This window comes from Zeus faber, assembly GCF_960531495.2.
Source record: "Zeus faber genome assembly, chromosome: 15".
Classification (NCBI taxonomy): Eukaryota; Metazoa; Chordata; class Actinopteri; order Zeiformes; family Zeidae; genus Zeus; species Zeus faber.
The window spans coordinates 21,994,135-22,014,829 of NC_137194.1; the positions used below are offsets into that span (position 1 = coordinate 21,994,135).

The following is a 20,695-nucleotide window of genomic DNA, read 5'->3' on the forward strand; positions in this document are numbered from 1 at the left end:
ACTGTTGCACATCAGTTAGGATTTCTAAACGTGGACTATGTGCACAGACACCAGATAGAGCGACAACCTTACTTGAAGTGCGTCAATTGAGGTACCGTCCTTCATGACGCTGCTCGCTGAAAAGATCCACATCGTACTCATTTAAGAAAGGTTTGACTTCTCATGGTCGATGAAATGATTGTGCGTGGGTCCAGTCTGAGGCTGACTGGATACCCTGTTGCGGGGGCATTGAAATGACTTCTGGAGAAAGTGAACTTGTCGGTTATTTGAATCAGATTTCCAGATCGTGCACATTTCAAATGACCTTTTAGAATAGGTCCAAAACGTTTTCTACATAGTTTTACATAAAGCTTTTTGTTTCCGGCCGACACGCTGTCCTGACTTTCATTTCTTTGGCCTTGGCAGGAGAAATGTAATTACATGAGACTGGTTTACTGCATGAATTTTAATCTTTATTTCTCCAACAAAAGGTACCACTGCAACAAAGTTGTTGAGTTTGACAAACCTTAATTAAATCACAAATCTACAATCTAAAGTACCAGTCAGAATTTTTTTTTTTTTTTTTACATATTTTTTCTTCAGATTCTATTTAGAGTTCAACACTTCAGTGTCCTGTAAAACAGAAAGAGCTTTTAGACTGAAACAGAAATGAATAATGAAACATTTAAAAGGGTCATTGTACATTTTAAATGTTTTTCAAAGGCTTCAGCTGCAGCAGAGCGGTGGGTTTTTCCACTCGTGAAGTGTTTGTCCTATGAGCGGTTATAAACGATGGAAACCAACATATGAACAGGGCCTGGGTTGAAATACTGAACGTATCCTCTAAAGGCCAGAGTCGGCATCAAGTGGACAACAAGACACCTTAACATGACTTCACCAAAACAAAGGTTGGCACCGACCTGAAGGGGTTCGTTACTTCTTAGTGGAGCACTCTTTAGCCTGGTGAGCCTCGAGCACAGCCACCGCTTCCTCCACCTAGAGAGGGAGTCCAGTGTTTTATGAAGCTATGAAACTGTCAAACAGACAGCGGATAAGCAACATGCATTACAACGTCATCCTCCCAGAGTTTTTGTTTGCTCCATGCTGCTTCGATTAGCGTTATTGTACTATCACCACGTCTAGAGGTTAGAAGTGAGCCTGCCTTGGAGTGCAGTGACTCTGGCGACTCGAGCATGTGAAGCAGCTCCGAGTTGTCAATCTCCAGCAGCATTCCTGTGATTTTTCCTGCCAGATTGGGGTGAAGGGCCTGGATCAGGGGGTACAACCTCTCACCTGCACACAAGGAGGGAAATTGCCACGTTGTGAGAGGAGAAGCAGCGAAACACCTCAACGGCATGAGGTCAAGGTCAAGAGATTATTTGTCACATACATACATACATACATATATGCAGTGAAATGTCATGACACCCGGTGATCACACACAAGCTCCATAAGCTCGAAAAATACTCAAATGTGCGTAATCGACAGCAGCTGGTCAGGAGAATACACACCCAGTAGCTGCTTCTGGTCCATGAGAGGAGCAGCAGCCAGCATGGAGGCAGTGAGCGGCTCCTGGCCTCGAACATGCACAGCCGGCTCCATCACGGCCGTAGAAACCACCTGGCACCACAAAGCAGGAGGAAATCATTCAGGATCATGTGCAACTTGTACATTTTTGTAGGTTTACCGGATTTTTATTTTTGCATTGACACGCTTAAAACAGTTTGTAGAGCAGTATTTGTTTTACATTTCTGATAAAATACATACGCTAGCGGTGATGGTGCATATCTCATTCATCGAGTGTGGGAGTGAACTACAGCAGTGAAATAATACCCCTTTCCCACTGCACCAAAACCCTGATAACACCCTCTAACAATCGGCATTTGTCACCAGTGGGAAAGGAAAAACCCGGGTCAGATGACCTGGGTTTTAACTGGCTCTGATGTGAACAGGACACCCGGGTCGACGCGCTAATTACCTTTACCTGTGCGATGCAGAGCGCGTTGGAGTTCCGGACGCTGGCGCATAAATAAACAGGAATATCCGTGTATCATTCCATATCCCATTTAGAATCCAAAATTAGAAATTAAAACTTTTTTCCCCCGCATGGGCGACCGTGAAATGTGAGTGCGGGAATCGCACCGTGGGGACCACAGCAGAGAACCCCCACGCTCCCCGCCGCACACAGGCAGCATGGAGTATCCGTGCTGCTTCTCCTGTAGTGTTGGGTTGTTCATGAACGACCTGATTCTTTTGAACAGCGCAAAATATTTTTACAGTTTTATTTTGTTGTTTGTTAAGTCGCTGTCTCTACTATTTTATTCCCCAATCACATTGGAACCATGACACAGCCCTTTTCCAGCGTGTACGTGACGCACCAGAAAGAAAGGCATTCTCTTGCCAATAAGCGGTTTGAAACCGGATCAACCTGCTAATTTTGGTGTAAATGCGGTATAAGTCAAGCAGGAGATTTGCACTCTCTACTCAGTTCCACAAACTTCAGCGTTGAATCGAGACACTGTATTCAAGTCTGTAGAGCACTGACCAGACAATGAACAAAAACATCACAGTACATGCATGATGTGAACTTGCATTAACTTCAGTCAGCCATTCAAGTAAAAGTAAATGAAACAGAGTACCTGCTGTCGTGCCATAGATGCAGGTACACTGATGATGTGCAGAGGGTTCCTGCCAGCAGTAGAGTACTTGTACTGTCCTCTGGCCACACCAGACACATCACCCCGGCCCCCCATCGTCTGGGTGCCGATATTAGCTTGGCAAAGACAAAGGGAATGTAAGCCACTAGTTCCAACCAGTTCAAGCTTTGTTACGTGGCGCTGGTTGTCTTTAGTTTTTGATCGCAAATAGTGCAGAACCTACTGGTCTTTTGATACTTTATGTTCGGCGCTTGGGTGGAAGCCTGTCGGACAGTGGCAATGGTAGTGGATGGACGTCGGGGATGTGCGGCTCCAACAAACTGGGTGGAGTACGGGCCTGAGGGAAGACAAGATGGCCGTATGGATCTGCCACTCTGAGTGGATATGGGTACACGCAAATATGCAGCGTTTACTGTGTGCTCGAGGAGGCTGCACTGTCCAGCAAGGGGCCGTTCTCACACTGCTCACAGTGTTGTGGTTGTAGAAAGAGCGATTAGGAGGCTGTAAGCACAAAAAATATAAATATATATTAATAAGCACAGATTATATCACAATAGTGAAGATGAATGTCTTAATCATTTAATTACATAAGGCCATAAATCCTTGCAAATACTGTGATGCAGCTACTTTTGTTGCTAGTTATCCAAGTGGAGCTTGGCAGTCTATGATGAGTAAAGGTACACCCACACCACAACTACTTCTCTAATAAAGGCCAGGTGACACAGGCCAAATCAATGTTTTTTTTACCAGTACTTCAATAACACTAATTTGAGGATATTTCTGGGATGACTCAATGCTTTGATAAAGATATTTACACACCAAAAAAATTTTTGACAAACAATCATTAGGAATGTCGATATTATGACCAAAATTATGTCTAATGTAGCCTGAAAGAGGACATTTACATAATGTACATATAACAATATAATAACATAATAAGATAACAACCAAAATCCTAGACGATATCTAGTCTCAGATCCTATTGCCCAACCCTACAGTATCTTCAATCAAGAGTTCCGCTCACTAGCTTTAGTGCTTCTTACCTGTGGTACGGTGGACACGTAGTATCCCGTCTGCTGGTATGAGTCGATGATGGGGCTGGGCATGGTACGCACAGTGGCCAGCCTTTGCAGGTACTTGTTGGTGAGGATGGCTTTACGCTCCTCTTTACGCTGCGCCAGAGCCACATAGAGAGGCTTGGTGGCAACAATCCGACCGTTCATCTCGGTCACAGCTTTAGTCGCTTCCTCGGGCGATGAGAAGCACACAAATCCAAAGCCTTTGCTCTGGCTGCCATCAGTCATAACCTAGACAACAAAGCAGCACCAACGATGCAAAAAGTGTTCAATGGAAGTGTTCAAACTGAAATGACAATATGACAACATCACAGCCGGACCATTCCAGAACGAACGTCCTGTTACAAAAGAAAGTATCGGAATAACCGGATGCTGTTTTAGCCACTGATTACTATCGCTCCCTTATGCTCATTCAAGTAATAAATAAACAAGTTGGCATCTGTCTATCTTCACAAGTCAAGTAAATACATTTGCTAACTAAAACAGAAAGACTACGACAAAATGTCAAATAGGTGTCAAATCAGAATAGTCACGAAAATTATCCATTTAATATTCCACCTATCGGTCCATGCAACTTCTGCTTACAATTTTTCGTTTGTTCTTAGGCGAATGTGTAGATCACAAATGTGGAATTATTGGTTAGCTAGCCAACTTTAAATTCTGTTTGATTTAACCATGGACTTTTCGGCTGTCACCAGTGATGACTCCGTGGCTTACGTTGCTCTGGATCACGCACATGAAACCGCTCTTGGTCCAATCAGTTGGGTACTTTGAAACAAAATGGAACGTGTTTGCATACTGGCTTCAACCCTTGCAATTTACTTGTGAGGTACTGGCCACGTACATTTGTCGTAGGCCAGTGAAGTTAAGATTAAACAAAATAAATGGAAAAGGAACAAATCCGATGAGTCAGGCCAAAGCAAACGAGCAGCAACTGCAACTGAACCCTCTGAGTCTCCGTGGGGTGAACATGTTCATACCTTGGCACTTGTAATGGTGCCATAAGGGGCAAACTCCTTCCTCAGTCTCTCATCGTCTATAGTATCATCCAGGTTCTTGACATACAAATTCACCCCCTGGAACCATACAGAATTCAAAAACATTAAAAGGAAAGCCTATAAATGGAAAACGGTTCAGAGTCACATGACTTCAAACAGAGGAGAAATAGTACCTGTCCATTTAGTTACACATCAGAGCATTAAAAACACTTGATTGATAGATACTGATATTAGATTTACATCTCAGGTCCCACACCATATAAAACAGAATATCCATCACAGGCTCGGTGACACCACAATTGAAGTTGGAATTATTCTCTGCTCACAATAAATAACCACAATGGAGTATGTGAAAGACAGAAGTCTGAATCTCTGACGTGAAAGACGCCACGTCATGTTCAATTGTCGTGAAATAAATTGTTATCAAAAACGGTGCAACTCAAGTACTTGCATTTTCAAACACGGCCCCTTCACGCACCTGATAGCGTTGGATGCGATCCTGTTTGATTTGGTCAAACTTGCGCTTGAGCTCTCCCTGGCGTTCGGTCCTCTTCTGAGCTCGGCCTACGTAGAGCACTTTCCCATTTAGCTCCTTTCCGTTCATCTCCTCAACTGCCTGGCATACAAGACCACCATCCCATTGCACATGGACATCAAAAACTTAACAGAAAGACTAATTTCACCTGATGTTACACATGTTTTAGTGGAATGGCCACCCTTAATTAGTGAATATTACTCAAGTCTCTGACAAAAAAGTGCAGTGGCTTAACGTGTTCAGAATCAAAGTATCACACAGAAACAAGTAAAAGCAGTTTCCTACAGCTAGTGGTGCGTCAAATAAATGTCGGTACGGTTAAGGACTGAGCTGTTCAAATATTGTAAGGTGAATTATGAGTCACATTTCAGACAACAAAGCGAGACATTCTTAACCTTTTGAGCATCCTCATGGTTGTTGAAGTTGACAAAGCCAAACCCTCGAGAACGGCCCCTCTCGTCCTTCATCACCCGCACACTGAGGGTCCGACCTGAGGTTCAGAGGAGAAAATTCATCCCTTCCCCTGGGTTTCTAAAAGTGCAAACTTTTCAAAAAAAAAAAAAAAAAAAAAAAAAAAAGAAAATTGTAAAACCAAATGTCTCATATTGCAAAACATCACTATTTCACGTCACCCTACCAAACTTGGAAAAGATTTCCTTAAGATTCTCATCAGTGCAGTCTTCCCAAAAGTTTTTGATGTAGACGTTGGTAAACTTCCTGGCTTTGACCCCAAACTCTGTCTCCCTCTCCTTGCGGGACTTAAAGTGGCCAACAAACCTGCAGAAAGAATATGTGATGATAAAACAATGCAGAAGAGAGGTAAAAACAAAAGGACCACCATGAACAGGGTGAAAACAAATTGTGAATAGCAGGTTCAAAATGTGACGTTACAGAGAAATGCACTTTGCACCAACAACGCATTGTTCATATATTCCATGGAAAGAGCATTTTAGCGTCATGTGACTGTTTCTTGCAATATTGCTCATAGAAATTTTATTTAAAAATATTAAATGCATAAAACCCTTATTGACTTGCTACCAATTCACTGACCTACACAAGGATAACAGACAGTTTTCCCCCAGGAATTGGGCCTTTGGCTTGGCAATGTCAGATTCCAACTCCCTAACAGTCTCTTGTCTGAGCCAAAAAAAAAAAATAATAAACAATTAAAAAAAATAAAATACAAAATCCTATTGATACAATTATTTTTGGCCCCGACTATAAACCTTGCAACATACATTCAACATTAAATGTAGAAGGCCGTTGAAAACAAAACCCAATTTGTTATTTGGCATAAACTCACACTTTTCGATCATTTAACAGCATCCCGTTCATGGTCTCAATGGCACGGTTTGCAGCCTCCTGTGTCTCAAAGTGGACAAAGCCGTAGCCTTTTGAGCCTTTCTCATCACACACAACCTAAAAAGAAAAAGCTTTATTCGTGTACAAGTTGTTGAGGTGGTGGTGATGACCAGTTTTGGAATTCATAACATTCATCCAAAATGAATAGTATGCACCAGTGCTTGAAGTGGGCCGGTACTTACCGGTAGCAGTACCGGCACTTCTACGTTTTACTCTTTGGCGTATCGATACTTTCTCGCATACCGGCACTTCTCACAAGCTGCCGGTACTCTGTTCTGCCCTCTCAAGTGGACAAATCAAGTGGACATTTTATTCGGTCGGTGAGCACGTTTTCTTTTAACTATTGGAATGTACAAGCCGCGAGCTCTGGCTTGTGCTGTGCCTAGAACGTAATGTGGCAAATGCGGTCTCCCAGTTACAGAAGTGCAGGATTTATTATTTACACGTAACGTATTCACACAAAAAACATCTAGGCTCTACTAAATTCCCATAGCAAAAGAAAGCAATGGGGAGACGTGTGTGTGCGTGACACGGCACGGGACAGTGAGAAGACAGGTATTTTTGAACAGGAAAGTCCCTTGTTTCATACAAGTAAGAAACAAACGAAAATAAATAGACCTAAAATAACACAAGAAAACTGGCACCACTGTCTGGAGGAGAAACACTCCACTCCAATTCTGAGGAAACATAATATCTTTGAGACATCACTAAAATCATTCAATTTGCATATAGAGCGGGGAAGTGAGATCCGGTCACAAGTGGTTACTTGAGACGCATTCTAACGTCTGGTGTAAACAGACGTAGTCGATTCAGACCGTACACTTCGCAATGAGAGTTAGAAGAACACAAGCCCTTCCTCACATGGAATCTGTAACATCGCTGGGTTAAAAAAATAAATAAAAAAAATCGGCAAAGGCAGTCAGTCACTCATTGGCCTCCTTTACGTAAAAGTTCCATATGGAGTCTGTTCCCACATAGATGACTGTTATGGATACAGTACCGACAGTACAGACACGTAATGCTCGCAGGAGGTGTCTAATGTCACGTGAGACTAGGCAAAGGTTTGGTTTTTAGAGACCAGCTCTCCTGTGTGAACCTCTCATTTCAATCAGTGTAATTTCTACTCTCTAGGCAAGTGTGCCTGATGTTCCCGCACATCTAACTCTAAAAGAAATCTTGGGTGTGAGTGGCATTTTTTTTTTTTTGATGAAAAAGAATAAAATGTAAGAATATAAAGACCAGTCTCTGTAGATACTGGACGTGTTTAAGTTTCTGCTCCACGGGTCGGACAACATTTTCCCCAAATGTTTTTTGTAAAAAATAAATATTTGTAAAAACCCACTATTTGTGATTTATTTGGATTCAGCTCCATGCCTACTTCACGGCAATGTTACTGCTTCCATTCCCACACACTTCCATTTACAGCCGTACCGACATTTTCCCATAAATGATACTAGGTTGAGAGTGGGGAATTGTACAGAACGACTTCTTCAGAACATTGACACCGACTCCTTTTCCCACAGATGTCAATGCGAAACTTTACTGGTAGATTGACGGCTTTCAGCGCTAGTGGGAAAAAAATAATTCTTTTTTTTTTTTACATGCAATACAAGAACACTTTAAAATTACACATAAATCCAAAACAGCTGTGAGCGGAGATAGATTCAGAGCGGGGGATCCATTTCAGGGAACGGTAAACTCAACTTACAGCTTTAATGCTCAGATTTTTCCTGGAAGATAAAAAAAAATAAAATAAAAAAATAAAATAAAAATTGTCTGTCATTTACTTACTGAATTGTCAACCTGCCCGAGCGTGGTTTACGAGTGACATCTTTAACGATTCAAAAACACCAGTGTAATCCAGACAAAAATCCATCCAACAAGGCTCAGCCATTTTAGGTTCACCACATTTAGCCATTTGGTGATGTGTGAAATCAGACAAACTAATTCTGAAAAAACATTTCAGAACTCATTGTTCAAATTTTAGGTAATATTTATCACTTAATTTAGAATGCAAAATTGAATATGACAATATGGCATCCTAGTTCCCCGTCGACAATATGAGATTATTTGTAATATGAGATTACAAATAAGAATGACCTAGATACAGTTCATCCCTACAGACAATTTTCGTTTCTCAAACAAGAGGATATAAGGATTCAGTGTTGTGGTTACTATTAGCACATTAGGGGCTAATTAATGTAATTACAGAGTTATAATTACTGTAATTGACGGAAATGTCATCTTAACATACATCCTACCAAATTTCACTGTAAAACCATTACCAATCGTCATTAACAACCTACCTTGCATGATAAAATATTCCCAAAGGCTGAGAATGTATCATACAGGGCCTTGTTGTCAATAGAATCATCCATGTTTTTGATGAACACATTTCCCACACCAGATTTCCTTAGTCCTGGGTCACGCTGAGACCACATTATCCGGATGGGACGGCCCTTGATGACTTCATAGTTCATTGTGTCGAGTGCACACTCGGCTAAAAATTCAGAATATATGTGGGGAAAAAACAAGAAATACATGATATAAAAAAGACCTGAAGCTGACATATAGAAATTGGCAACAAAATGTTTTACTTTGTATACAATTGAATGTAATTAAGTACAGTTACAGGACAATTGGCCTTTGAGGTCTGGTTTGAGGAACACTCAAAAGCTGCAGTGTGTAGAATTTATGGAACAGAATTTGCAGAAACGGAATATAATATTCATTAGTATGTTTAATTAGTGTATAATCCCATGAAAATAAGAATCGTGTTAGCGTTACCTTAGAATGAGCCATTTATCTACATAGGGAGCAGGTATGATTCCACTGAGGCTGCCATGTTTCTATAGTAGCCCAGAACAGACAAACCAAACACCGGCTCTAGAGAGGGCCTTTCGCGTTTTCCACAGCCCCCGTCTCTTCAAAGGAGGCCGCCATGTTGCACCGCCATGGAGAGGGATATTCAGTTGGGTGCGATCTGCAACCTCACCACTAGATGCCACAAAATTCTACACACTCCACCTTTAAGGCTTGGCTCAAGGAGCTCCAAAGAATTAAAGGACCATGGGTAACTTGAACATTAACTGAAAGCATGTCTGGATTAAAATGTAATAAATGACTCTACTTCTAGCCAGTTGGAGAGATCCCAAGAATTAGTACCAGGCTTGTTTAGGGTTAAATACAAGCAGTCTGGGACACAACCAGAATAAAATAATACATGAGTAAGTTATGGTAATATCAATGGTAAATTTACACAACATGTCTTGGTGGGTGATGCAATAGCATCTATCGTGTTTTTTTCAAATGACATCATCATACCATTGTCATAGATATCATCCAGCCTCACTTCACTTCAATATCACTTAAGAGTAAAAATAGATAAACTGTTAACACAATTTTGTAGTGCTATTATAATAGTGTTTGTGTTGTTGGTCTTAAGATAGATTCTACATTACCATCAGCTGGTTGCTGGAAGTTTATGTAGGCATATCCCAGAGATCTGCGAGTGATTATGTCACGGCACACACGGATTGATGTGATAGGCCCAGCAGGTGAGAACTTCTGGTAAAGCATTGCCTCTGTAACATCAGGATGTAGGTCCCCCACATACAAGGATGCCAGGGGGTATGCTGGTCCGTTACTGTTCATCTTGGGTTGCAACTGGAAACAAAAAGACAAAAATTAAAATTATATTCCGCCATTAGTCGGCTCATTTGTACCACACTGATGTATGGCAACACATATGATACCTTGCCTGATATACAGTGCTGTGCAAAAGTTTTAGGCACTTAAGGAAAAAATGCTGTGAAGTGGAGGAGGCTTGCAAAAATAATGCAATGAATAGTTTATCAATTAACGACATACAAAGTGCGGTAAACTGAAAAAAACCTTAATCAAATCAACATTGGGTGTGAGCACCCTTTGCCTTTAAAACAACACAAATTCACCTAGGTACACCTAACAGACTGTAGTACCAATAAGTTCCAACATTACCGGTACTATTAACGGTATTGGAGAAATTACCAAAACTGATTAATTCGTAACAAGATTAAGACAGACATCTAAGAAGCATTTTGGCTATTGTCAGAAGAGCTCTCTTTTCTCTCCATGCCGGAATATACACTGGGGGCGGGGCCGGCTCCCTCTGCCTGGCTCTCACACATGCAAGAGGAGACCCTGCTCTGAGTGAGTGACAATAGGCGTTTTCGCACTGCAGGGACCTTTTAATAGTTCTAAGAACTTTTTGGAGGAACCCTCCCTTTTGTGTCTGCACTGCAGGAGCTAGGAATGATCATAGTTCTTAAAACTCTGTTTTTAGGAACTTTTTTAGCTCCTACTCCAGGGCAGGGACTAACCGGCACAAGAGGAACAATAAGTGACTAAGTGCAGGGTGACTGGTCCAGACGTAAGTGCATGCGCCCCCCCCCCCCCCACTGAAGACAGCCCACCCGTCGAGTCACATCACTCGGTGGGGGCCAGCCTACGTACACCCAGCGGTAATCTTTATACACACACACACACACACACACACACACACAGTATTTTATTGTAGAAATTCATTCATTTTATTTTCCAACGTTAATTTTTAACGTGCAGCCCATAATCCCCGTGCGATGTACAGATGCGAGCCTGTGCCTTACGAAAGTTGGAGCAAGCTTTTAAATTACGTCTTGTAGATCGTCACTTCAGAGTTCCAATTGGCGGTGCGAATGCAACCAGGAAAAAAAAAGCCCTTGAAGGAATATAATTCTAAGGGGACCTCCCCATTTCCTAGTTCTCCTCAAGGAGTCTCCAGAACTGTTTGGTCCAAAAACGCCTCATCTGACCCTGTCTGACTGGCAGACCTAGCATTTTTGACAGGCAACGTGGGACATTTAAATGTGCTCAATTACAGTCTACTAGATCGCGATCTTGGTGCTGCCCCTTACGGCAGCCTGCGCGGGTGCTCCGTGTTGACTACACACATTTTAGCATTTTTACCCGTTTATCACAATGTCCGCCAAAAAAGCATCGGCAGTGATCTCCTACGACTGCGATGCACTCGTGGATATAAAAACATCCCTGAAAGAACCGCTTTGGGACTTTATCTGTGGATCTAGAGCGGCTGCTGGAGATTTTACATGCCAAGGCTCTCAACAACAACAGCAATAAAAACAACAATAGAGCGCTGTTCCACGGGCGGGCCCACGGAGAAAGCACCGTGGAAAAGCGGCATTCGGGTCAGAATAAGGATGCAACCTTACCGTCCACCTCTGCCAAGCATCCTTCTTGCCAATGTTCAGTCTCTGGAGAACAAGATTGATGAACTTCGAGCAGGATTACATTCCAACAGGATACAAGAAACTGTTGCAACCTCTGCCTGGCGGAGACACGGCTGAACCCGCTGGTGCCGGACAACGGCATACGTCCAGCCAAGTCCTTCTCGGTATTCCGCGCCGACAGGTCGGAGGAGTCGCGGAAATTCAAGAAGGACTCGGCTGGACGTATGGTTCCAATGACGTCAGCGAGTTTACGGAAGTAGCTGTGAGCTTCATAGCTACGCTGGCAGACAGCATCGTTCCCACGGCGAAAGTTTGGATATTTCCTAACCAGAAACCATGGGTCGATAAATCCATCTGCTGTGCTCTGAATGCTCGCACAGCCGCTTACGACAGCCTTGTATCCGGAAACATGGACAATAACAAAGCAGCATCGTCTACGGAGGGCTCTGATGCATGTGAACACCAGGAAAGCTGCGGGTCCAGATGGCATATCTGGACGAGTACTGAAGACCTGTGCTAACCAGCTAGCCCTGGTGCTCACTATGATATTCAACATCTCCCTGGCTGAATCAGTGGTCCCGTCCTGCTTCAAGAGGTCCACCGTCGTTCCTGTCCCAAAGATTGCCTCTCTGCCTGCCTGAATGACTACCGCCCGGTGGCCCTCACCTCAGTGGTCATGAAGTGTGTTGAGAAGCTGATTAAGGAATACATCTGCGCCTCCCTCCCCCACACCTTCAGTTTTTTTACCGGCAGAACAGATCCAAGGACAACGCAGTCTCCCAGGTACTGCACATCACGCTCTCACACCTGGATGGCCAGAAGGGGACCTAAGTGAGATTGCTGTTCATCGATTATAGTTCAGCTTTTCATACCATCCCTACTAGACTGGCTGTCAAGCTGCAGGAGTAGGGACTAAACACCCTGCTGTGTGCCTGGATCTCCTCACGTCCAGGCCCCAAGTGCTTAGGGTGGGGAGGCACGTGTCCAGCTGTGTCCTCAGCCCCCTACTGTACTCCCTGTACACATGGCTGTGTGGTGGGCCTGATCACCGATGGTGATGAGAAGGCCTACCGCAAGGAGGTGACTGACCTGTCACTTTGGTGCCAGGACAACAGCCTCCACCTGAACGTCAGCAAAACTAAGGAACTGATTGTGGACTTGCGGCGAGGATTACAACTGAGGACGCACGTGCCGTTGCTGATGAATGGGACCTCGGTCGACAGGGTGAGCAGCTTCAAGTACCTGGGAGTCCATGTCACATGTTAACATGGACTACACATACAGACACTCTGGTGAGAAAGGCGAGGCAGTGTCTTTACCACCTCAGGCAGCTGAAGAAATTCCGGGTCTCGGTGAGGATCCTCAAGTCCTTTTCTGGAGAGCATCCTGACAGGCACCATCACTGCCTGGTTTGGGAACTGTACTGTTCACGACACAGGGCCCTGCAGAAGGTGTGGCATTCAGTTGAACGTACCACTGGAACTACCCTCCCCTTCCTCCAGGACTTATACACCAGGAGGTGTAGTAGCAGAGACCGTAGGATCATGAAGGATCTGCACCACCCCAACAAACGGACTGTTCGAGCTACTGAGGTCGGGCGAGCACCTCCGTAGTAGCACGGCGAGAACAGAGAGCCTGAGACGGAGTTTCTTCCTGCAAGCCATAAGAACTGTCAATACTGACCTCACCAGGGGTCCTCACTGAGACACTCACTGGGACACACACACAGTACTGTATGTAGCATACTGTACCGCATATTGTATCACTGTTCTGGATCACTGCATACTGTGCGGTATTGCTGTTCTGTATTACTTTACTTGATTGCTGTGCCACACTGTTGTATACTGTATAAATCCACACACCACCTCACTTTATTCACATGCCACTGTAATGCACAGATCTGTGCGCGCGCACACACACACACACACACACACACACACACAGAAATAAGTATTGAACACGTCAACATTTTTCTCAGTAAATATATTTCTAATGGAACTATTAAAAATTTTCACAAGCTGTCGTAACAACCCAAGTTATCCACACATACAAAGAAATAAAAACATATGTCCATAAATTGTTGTGTAATAAAGTGGAATGAAACAGGGGAAAAGTATTAAACACGCTTGCTGAAATTTATTTAATACTTAGTAGAAAAGCCTTTGTTGGTAATGACAGCTTCAAGACACCTCCTGTATGAAGAAACTAGTCGCAAGCATTGCTCAGTTGTGATTTTTGCCCATTCTTCCACACAAACTGTCTTCAAAGGTTCCGGGGCCTCTTCTATGAACTCTGATCTTTAGTTCTTTCCATAGATTTTCAATTGGAATCAGGTCAGGTGATTGGGCCATTCTAGAAGGTTTATTTTCTTTCTCTGAAACCAATGGAGAGTTTCCTTGGCCATGTGTTTGGGATCATTGTCTTGCTGAAATGTCCACCCTCTTTTCATCTTCAGCATCCTGGTAGATGGCAGCAGATTCTTACCAACAATGTCTCGGTACATTTCTCCATTCATCCTTCCTTTAATTATGTGAAGTCTGCCAGAACCATATGCTGAAAAACAGCCCCACACCATGATGTTTCCACCTCCAAACTTCACTGTTGGTATGGGGTTTTTAGGGTGATGTGCAGTGCCATTTCTCTTCCAAACATGGTGTGTGCTATGCTTCCGAAGAGTTTAATTTTGGTCTCATCTGACCAGACTATTTTATCCCAGTATTTCATTGGCTTGTCCAAATGTTGTGCAGCAAACTTTAAACGAGCCTCAACATGCTTTTTCTTCAGCAATGGTGTCGTGGTGCGTGGTGAGTGTGCATAGAGGCCATGGCAGTTGAGTGCATTACTTATTGTTTTCTTTGAAACAACTGTACCTGATAATTCCAGGTCTTTCTGAAGCTCTCGGCGAGTGGTCCCTGGTTCTTGGACAAACACTTCAAATTATTCTTTTGACTCCTCTGTCAGAAATCTTGTGAGGAGCACCTGGTCCCGGCCGGTTGATATGTTCTTTCCACTTCCGGATAATGGCCCCAATGGTGCTCACCCGAACATTCAGAAGTTTAGAAATACGTCTGTAACCAATGCCATCAGTATGTTTTGCAAAAATAAGGTTGCGGTGGTCTTGAGAGAGCCCTTTGGTTTTACCCATCATGAGATGCTTCTTGTGTGACACCATGGTAATGGGAAACCTTTTTATAGGGCATCAATTAGGACTAAACTAGCTGATAAGAGGGGCAGGATTGCTACCTAAATACTGACAGATTTCAGCTGGTTTCTTGGCTTCCTATGCCAACTCGTGTTCTTCATGTGTTCAATATTTATTCCCCGTTTCATTTCACTTTATTACACATAACGTAATTTATGGACATATGTTTTGATTACTTGTGTTGTTACCAACATCTGGTGAACATTTCATGTTAATAGCCCCATCAGAAATATATTTACTGAGAAAAATGTTGTGTTCAATACTTATTTCCCCTGCTGTAAATACAGACATGTGCATTAAAGTGGCATGTGAAGTGAGGTAGTGTGTGGAGATATACAGTACAGTATACAAGGGTATGACATTGCAATACATTAACACCGAACAGCAATACAACACAGTATGCAGAATTTACTGAGAAAACTGTTGACTTGTTCAAAACTTATTTCCCCTGCTGTACATAATAGCCTATCCCATACACATAAGTCTATTCCCTTTATTTATATTTTGTACCCCCACCCTGTATTACTTGAGTTATTTTATTCTATATTATTCCATTTACCTATTGCATTATGTTTTAGGAATCAGTTAGTTAGTCAAGTAGAAATTAGGTAGCTATTGTGTCTAGAACATACCGTGCGTAATCATTGGTGCATTGACATTTCACTGCATAAATGTATGAAAGTATGTATATGTGACGAATAAACCTCTTGAAGTGGAGAACACAGCTGTACATACACCTCAAAGAAATTTGCTACAAAACTTTGACACCTGACATAGCACACCTAACATCTCCCATTTGTGCCAAACAATTTCCCAGAGGAAAATACTGGCTGAATGTGGAAGTATATGCATGTGATGCCTCTCTTGAAATTGAGTTTGACTGGTACTTTCAGTTATAGGGGACGAGATTCTCATTTCCTCCTTAGACTGTGGTGGATGTTGACCACGAGCCAAATGAGCTGCAAATGGAGCTGATGGAGATGAATAGTGTGATCCTCAGCAGTCTGCAGCAGCTGTCTCTGCCTGACTTTTACGAGAGCCTGGATAAGCAAACATTCCCCAGATGCGCTGCCACGCAAAGGGAATGTTTAGCTTGTTTGGGTCAATGTGCATCTATTAACATACATACCATTATGAACCTGAACAAGAGTCGGTTGAGAGTGCTACTGACTACCCACATGACCCATGTCAGAACTACAGCTGTCAAACAACACAACATATTCTTGACTTCAGGACACCATTTCAGCGCCATCACCGTTCTCATTAGGCCAGTGTGTTGACTCCACCAAGCCCAGATTGATATCAGAATTGGGCAAAGTCCATACTACAGAACATCGGGAATATTATATATAAAGCAAATAAAAATAAATGCTGGACCGTACATAGCAATATTTTAATTCTGAAATGCAAAATTCAAATAATTAAAATCAATCAGAACTGATTTGATCTTAACCATGAATATTGAATAGCCTAATTTAATAGGTTTGTGCCCTCATTTTTTAATTAGCATAATTCCACAGCCCAACTTCTCCATACGAGGAATGAAAAAAATAAAATCATGAATGAAGTGGACATTTGAGGTAATGGTAAACTCAATGGCAAAATAAATCTTGAGAATCTTAATAGCATATTTATAGCACACTTCAAGAATCTAGCGCAGTGCTATTCCCTTGCATGAATCAAATGACTCATCCATATTGGAGGAAGGCTGAGCTCCGTGAGCGACCAACAACGTGCGTCATGATGTACACCACTTTGGTCACTCGGCTGGCTGCTTTTGGTCGAAGTGTTGGCTGAGGCTATTGTCACTCAAAGTCTGTGGGCGGTACTTAATCAGTGAATTTGCATGTCCAAAATATGTTACACCTTTCCTCCGCTCAAGATTTTGCGACACTTCAAGACAAGTATTAGAAAGCCATAAGCTCTGGGGAAACCTAATATTTTAATATTCACAACACCTGTTTGGTTGATTGGGAAGGCTGAGTTGCAATTCTAATTCCTTATTTTGAGTAGACAGTGGTGTTTAACGCAAAACATTGCCTATTGTTGGGCGGAAAAAACAAATGTCTTTACTTTAATTCTGATCTATTGCTTTAATTTGTGTCAATAAAAACTATAAACGGCATAGCCGCAGCCGCTGGCTGCAAGGCGTCGCAACACCACTAAACTAGGTTCAGACTTGCCCCAAGTGCGAAGGCGCAAGGGAGTGCGTGACACAAACAACGTCACCAAGTGGTGGCGCCATGGCGTGTGGGGCAACTATGGTAGCACGACGACTCCGGTTCCTACTGGTGCTCCAAAACCATATGTAACCCACATCATTCCGCATCATTTGAAAGTAGAATCAGAGCTTCCAAACAAAGTAACACTTGTGCAAATCAAGCAAATATTTTTAAATCTATGACTTGTTAATGACAAGGGAGTGTGGCAAACTGTGTTTCTGAGAGAATCATCTCCAAAGTCTTACCCACACCAGGTTCATTCAGCCAGCTCCCAGAATGCAAATGGGGTTGGCGGACAAACAAAGCCTCATGGCTACTTGACATAATGCTGAATTGGCCAATCACGAACAGCTCAACAAAACACAACTAATGTTTTTAAAAAAAGCTTTTATTTAACATTAAGAATATACATGTTTTACAAAAGTGGAATTATTTTGGAGTTTAAAAGTATGGACAACAACAAAATCTAGAGTATCAATATTATGAGTCTCAGAAAATCTGTCACCAACCTCAACGGACTTCATCACGTTATCAACTTCTTCCATTGTAACAACGGACATATCGTCGGTCTCAACCGGTGGTTTTTGAAAATATTCAGTTTCATCATCACATTAAGTTTGAAATCTGCTGTTTGAAATGTTCTCCAAAGAAAAGTCCAGTACGTGCTGCTAACACTGACTCGGATCTATCGCACTGGTAAGATTAAGTCCAAATATGATTCAGAGTTTCCACCACCCGCACGTAATCCATAACGATAGGGAGAAAAAAGTTTTCACAGACAAGTGAGACCGAAACACACCCGTGCCGCGTTTTAACCGTCTGTTAACGGTTTACGGAAGAGACGTAGGTGCGTGACGTGTGACTCGTTTCTTCGTCTTCTTCTACGCCCTGTGGCTCCGTGTGTAAAAGTAGTATGATTTAAAGGTTGAATTCTATCAAAACGGTTTCACAATTATGACTTCACATCACATGGGTTGTTTCTCAATACAAAGTACGCGAAGTCCGGACTCGCGGACTTGGTAGTTCAGACCTGGCAAGTACGACTCGGGGGTACAGACTCCCGGGGACCATTACCACTGCTTGGTGCAAAATGCTTTCTGGGATACTCGGCTGTCCCAAGTACGCACAAGTCACCACCGATGCATCCTCACAAAAATGGGCGGAGCAAGTCCACATCCGGGCATTTGGACTGGACTTGGCTTGATGCGGACTTTGAATTGGAACAGTACTTGGGCTGCAACTGATGACGTTTCATAAGTCCACAAGAACACAAGTACAGACAAGAACGCAGATTGAGAAAGGCCTACAGAATAAGGAAGAATGATTTTCACCTGGACGCTCGGTTTAAAGGAAACGATCGATCGACGTTGTTCAGTGTTCCGTGTCCTGGTAAATGAACTGCATTTCCCCGTGTAATCAAACGGGAATATTTAACTCCACGGTTTAACATTTTTCTACTATTTATAAATCAAACTCGGTTTAGAAAATACGTTGAGATAAAAAAAAACAAAAAAAAAAAAAAAAAACACACAAAGGAACACGAATCTGGAAAAATCTCATTTTCCTTCAAGAAAGGTTTTTTCAACTTATTTGGCTGCTCCTGGCGATGATCCTGGGACACATGTGCCTTCACTTAACATTATGGTTTGGAGAGCGTGGCTTGAAATCCTATGTTCTTCTGTATGACGCACCACTGCTTTCCTTTCCCATGCGACTCAAATCAACCAGCAGCAGCAGCACTCGTCAATGTCATATTATGGCTGCTTATCCAATCAGATAAAAGTGGCAGGTCATAAAAGTTTTCACTACCGATAACCACCAGTTCATACAAACTGTCAATTATTTGTCAACATGTGAAAAGTATATGAAAGTAATTAAGGGCAAATGTAGTTCATAAAATCTCTAAAATAGCCCTTTTTTTTTTTTTATAAAAAATGGCCCGGATCTATTCATCTGTCATTTCGATCATGCATTAAAGCCCTCGACAATTACATATTGTTGATGAAAAACGCAAGTACGCTTTGGGTCCTCTGTGGGTGACCCCTCTCCATGCGTAATGGAGACAGGAGAGGGAGCGATTGCAAGTACCGTTCCTCGAAATAAAATAAATAAAAACATGGTGTTTTCATTTTAGATGTCATTTGTTGAATTTCCATATTGAACGAAACAAAAAAAGGAAACGTGCGTAGCATGGACACACAGCATCACTGTCTGAATAAGGAAATATAATATAACCCAGCATTCCCAATCAATAAAACAGGCGTTATAAACATAATAATATTAGGTTTCGCCAGAGATTGCAGCTTTCTGATACTTGATCTGTCGCAAAAACCTGAGTAGGAAAGGTGTTATATTTTGGAAATGCAAGTTTACGGATTAGGCTCCGCCCACAAACTTTGAGCGACCATGGCCAGAGCCAATACTGCGACCAAAGCGATGTATGTCACGTCGGCTCCACTACCACTTTGGGGCTAAAGTGCGTGTGATATCATTTTTAATAGCTATTCCCAAGCCAGAATACGGCAACATTATTTAACAATATTACAGCTGACAGCGCAGCTCTCTCGGGGGGGGGGGGGGGGGGGGGGGGCACGTGGCGACCCCAAGCGTTGCGCTTTAAACACTGGAAGAGCTTCAAACTGCAGTTCGGCTAATGGCCACTAGGTGCTGGCTCCAGAGGAAAGCTGGCTTCTGAAAACGGTGAAAAAACGGTGAAAAAAAAGGATCCTTGTCCTTGTATAAATGTGTTAAAAGTTAGGAAGAAAAAATCATCTAAACGTCACTTAGCCAAGCATCTTTAGCAGCTAGGCTAACTTATTTGGACGGCGAAATAAAAAAAAAAAAAATCGCAGCCCACTAAGAGGCGTTTAAAGCGGCCCGAGCCTTCAGTCCGACGCCGTGGATACCGACATAAGCACTAATTGATTTAAAAAAGGAAAAAAAAATAATAATAAAAGGTTAGTGAAAGACGGAAAGGTCATTAAGGCTGAAAAGTGAACTTACTGTCTGTTGGCAACAGGTCGGCTTTGTAGGAGTCGGCGCGGTGTCCGCTTGTCGCATCACAGCCTTTGCGCGGTCGCTTATTTTTTTTTTAATTATCGCTCGGTAACACCTGCCGACGTCTAATCCGCCCTCCGCCGGATAAAGTAGTTCCCGATCCGGCTAACGCGCTCGGTCGTCGCCGCCGCCCCCCCCCCCGGAGCTCCATCTGGTGGTCAGAGTTTGTACTGCATCTTACTCATTTCAATGACAGTCCACGCAAAAGGAAATGCGTCTTTGCTGACCCGAATTGTGTTACTGCAAAGAGCTCACTCTCAGGCGTGAGCGTAGAATATATTCGTAATTCAAATCATAATTCACAGAGTCGCCGTCTCCTCTCCAGATCAGTCACACGTTG

General features: G+C 42.8%; 1 protein-coding gene across 1 annotated transcript; it reads right to left on the reverse strand.

Moving 5' to 3' along the window:
- Positions 1–444: 444 nt before the first annotated feature.
- On the reverse strand, positions 445–20,365 carry pabpc1l (poly(A) binding protein, cytoplasmic 1-like). The gene is made up of 15 exons (XM_080014994.1): positions 20,302–20,365; positions 10,069–10,273; positions 8,914–9,107; positions 6,549–6,664; positions 5,883–6,022; positions 5,641–5,735; positions 5,189–5,326; positions 4,693–4,788; positions 3,680–3,943; positions 3,050–3,137; positions 2,860–2,973; positions 2,619–2,752; positions 1,491–1,599; positions 1,142–1,272; positions 445–975 (listed from the first exon to the last, which is right to left on the reverse strand). Exons 1-15 carry the CDS (start codon positions 20,356–20,358, stop codon positions 913–915), a joined length of 1,944 nt encoding a protein of 647 aa, XP_079871120.1. The 5' UTR covers positions 20,359–20,365; the 3' UTR covers positions 445–912.
- Positions 20,366–20,695: the final 330 nt, after the last annotated feature.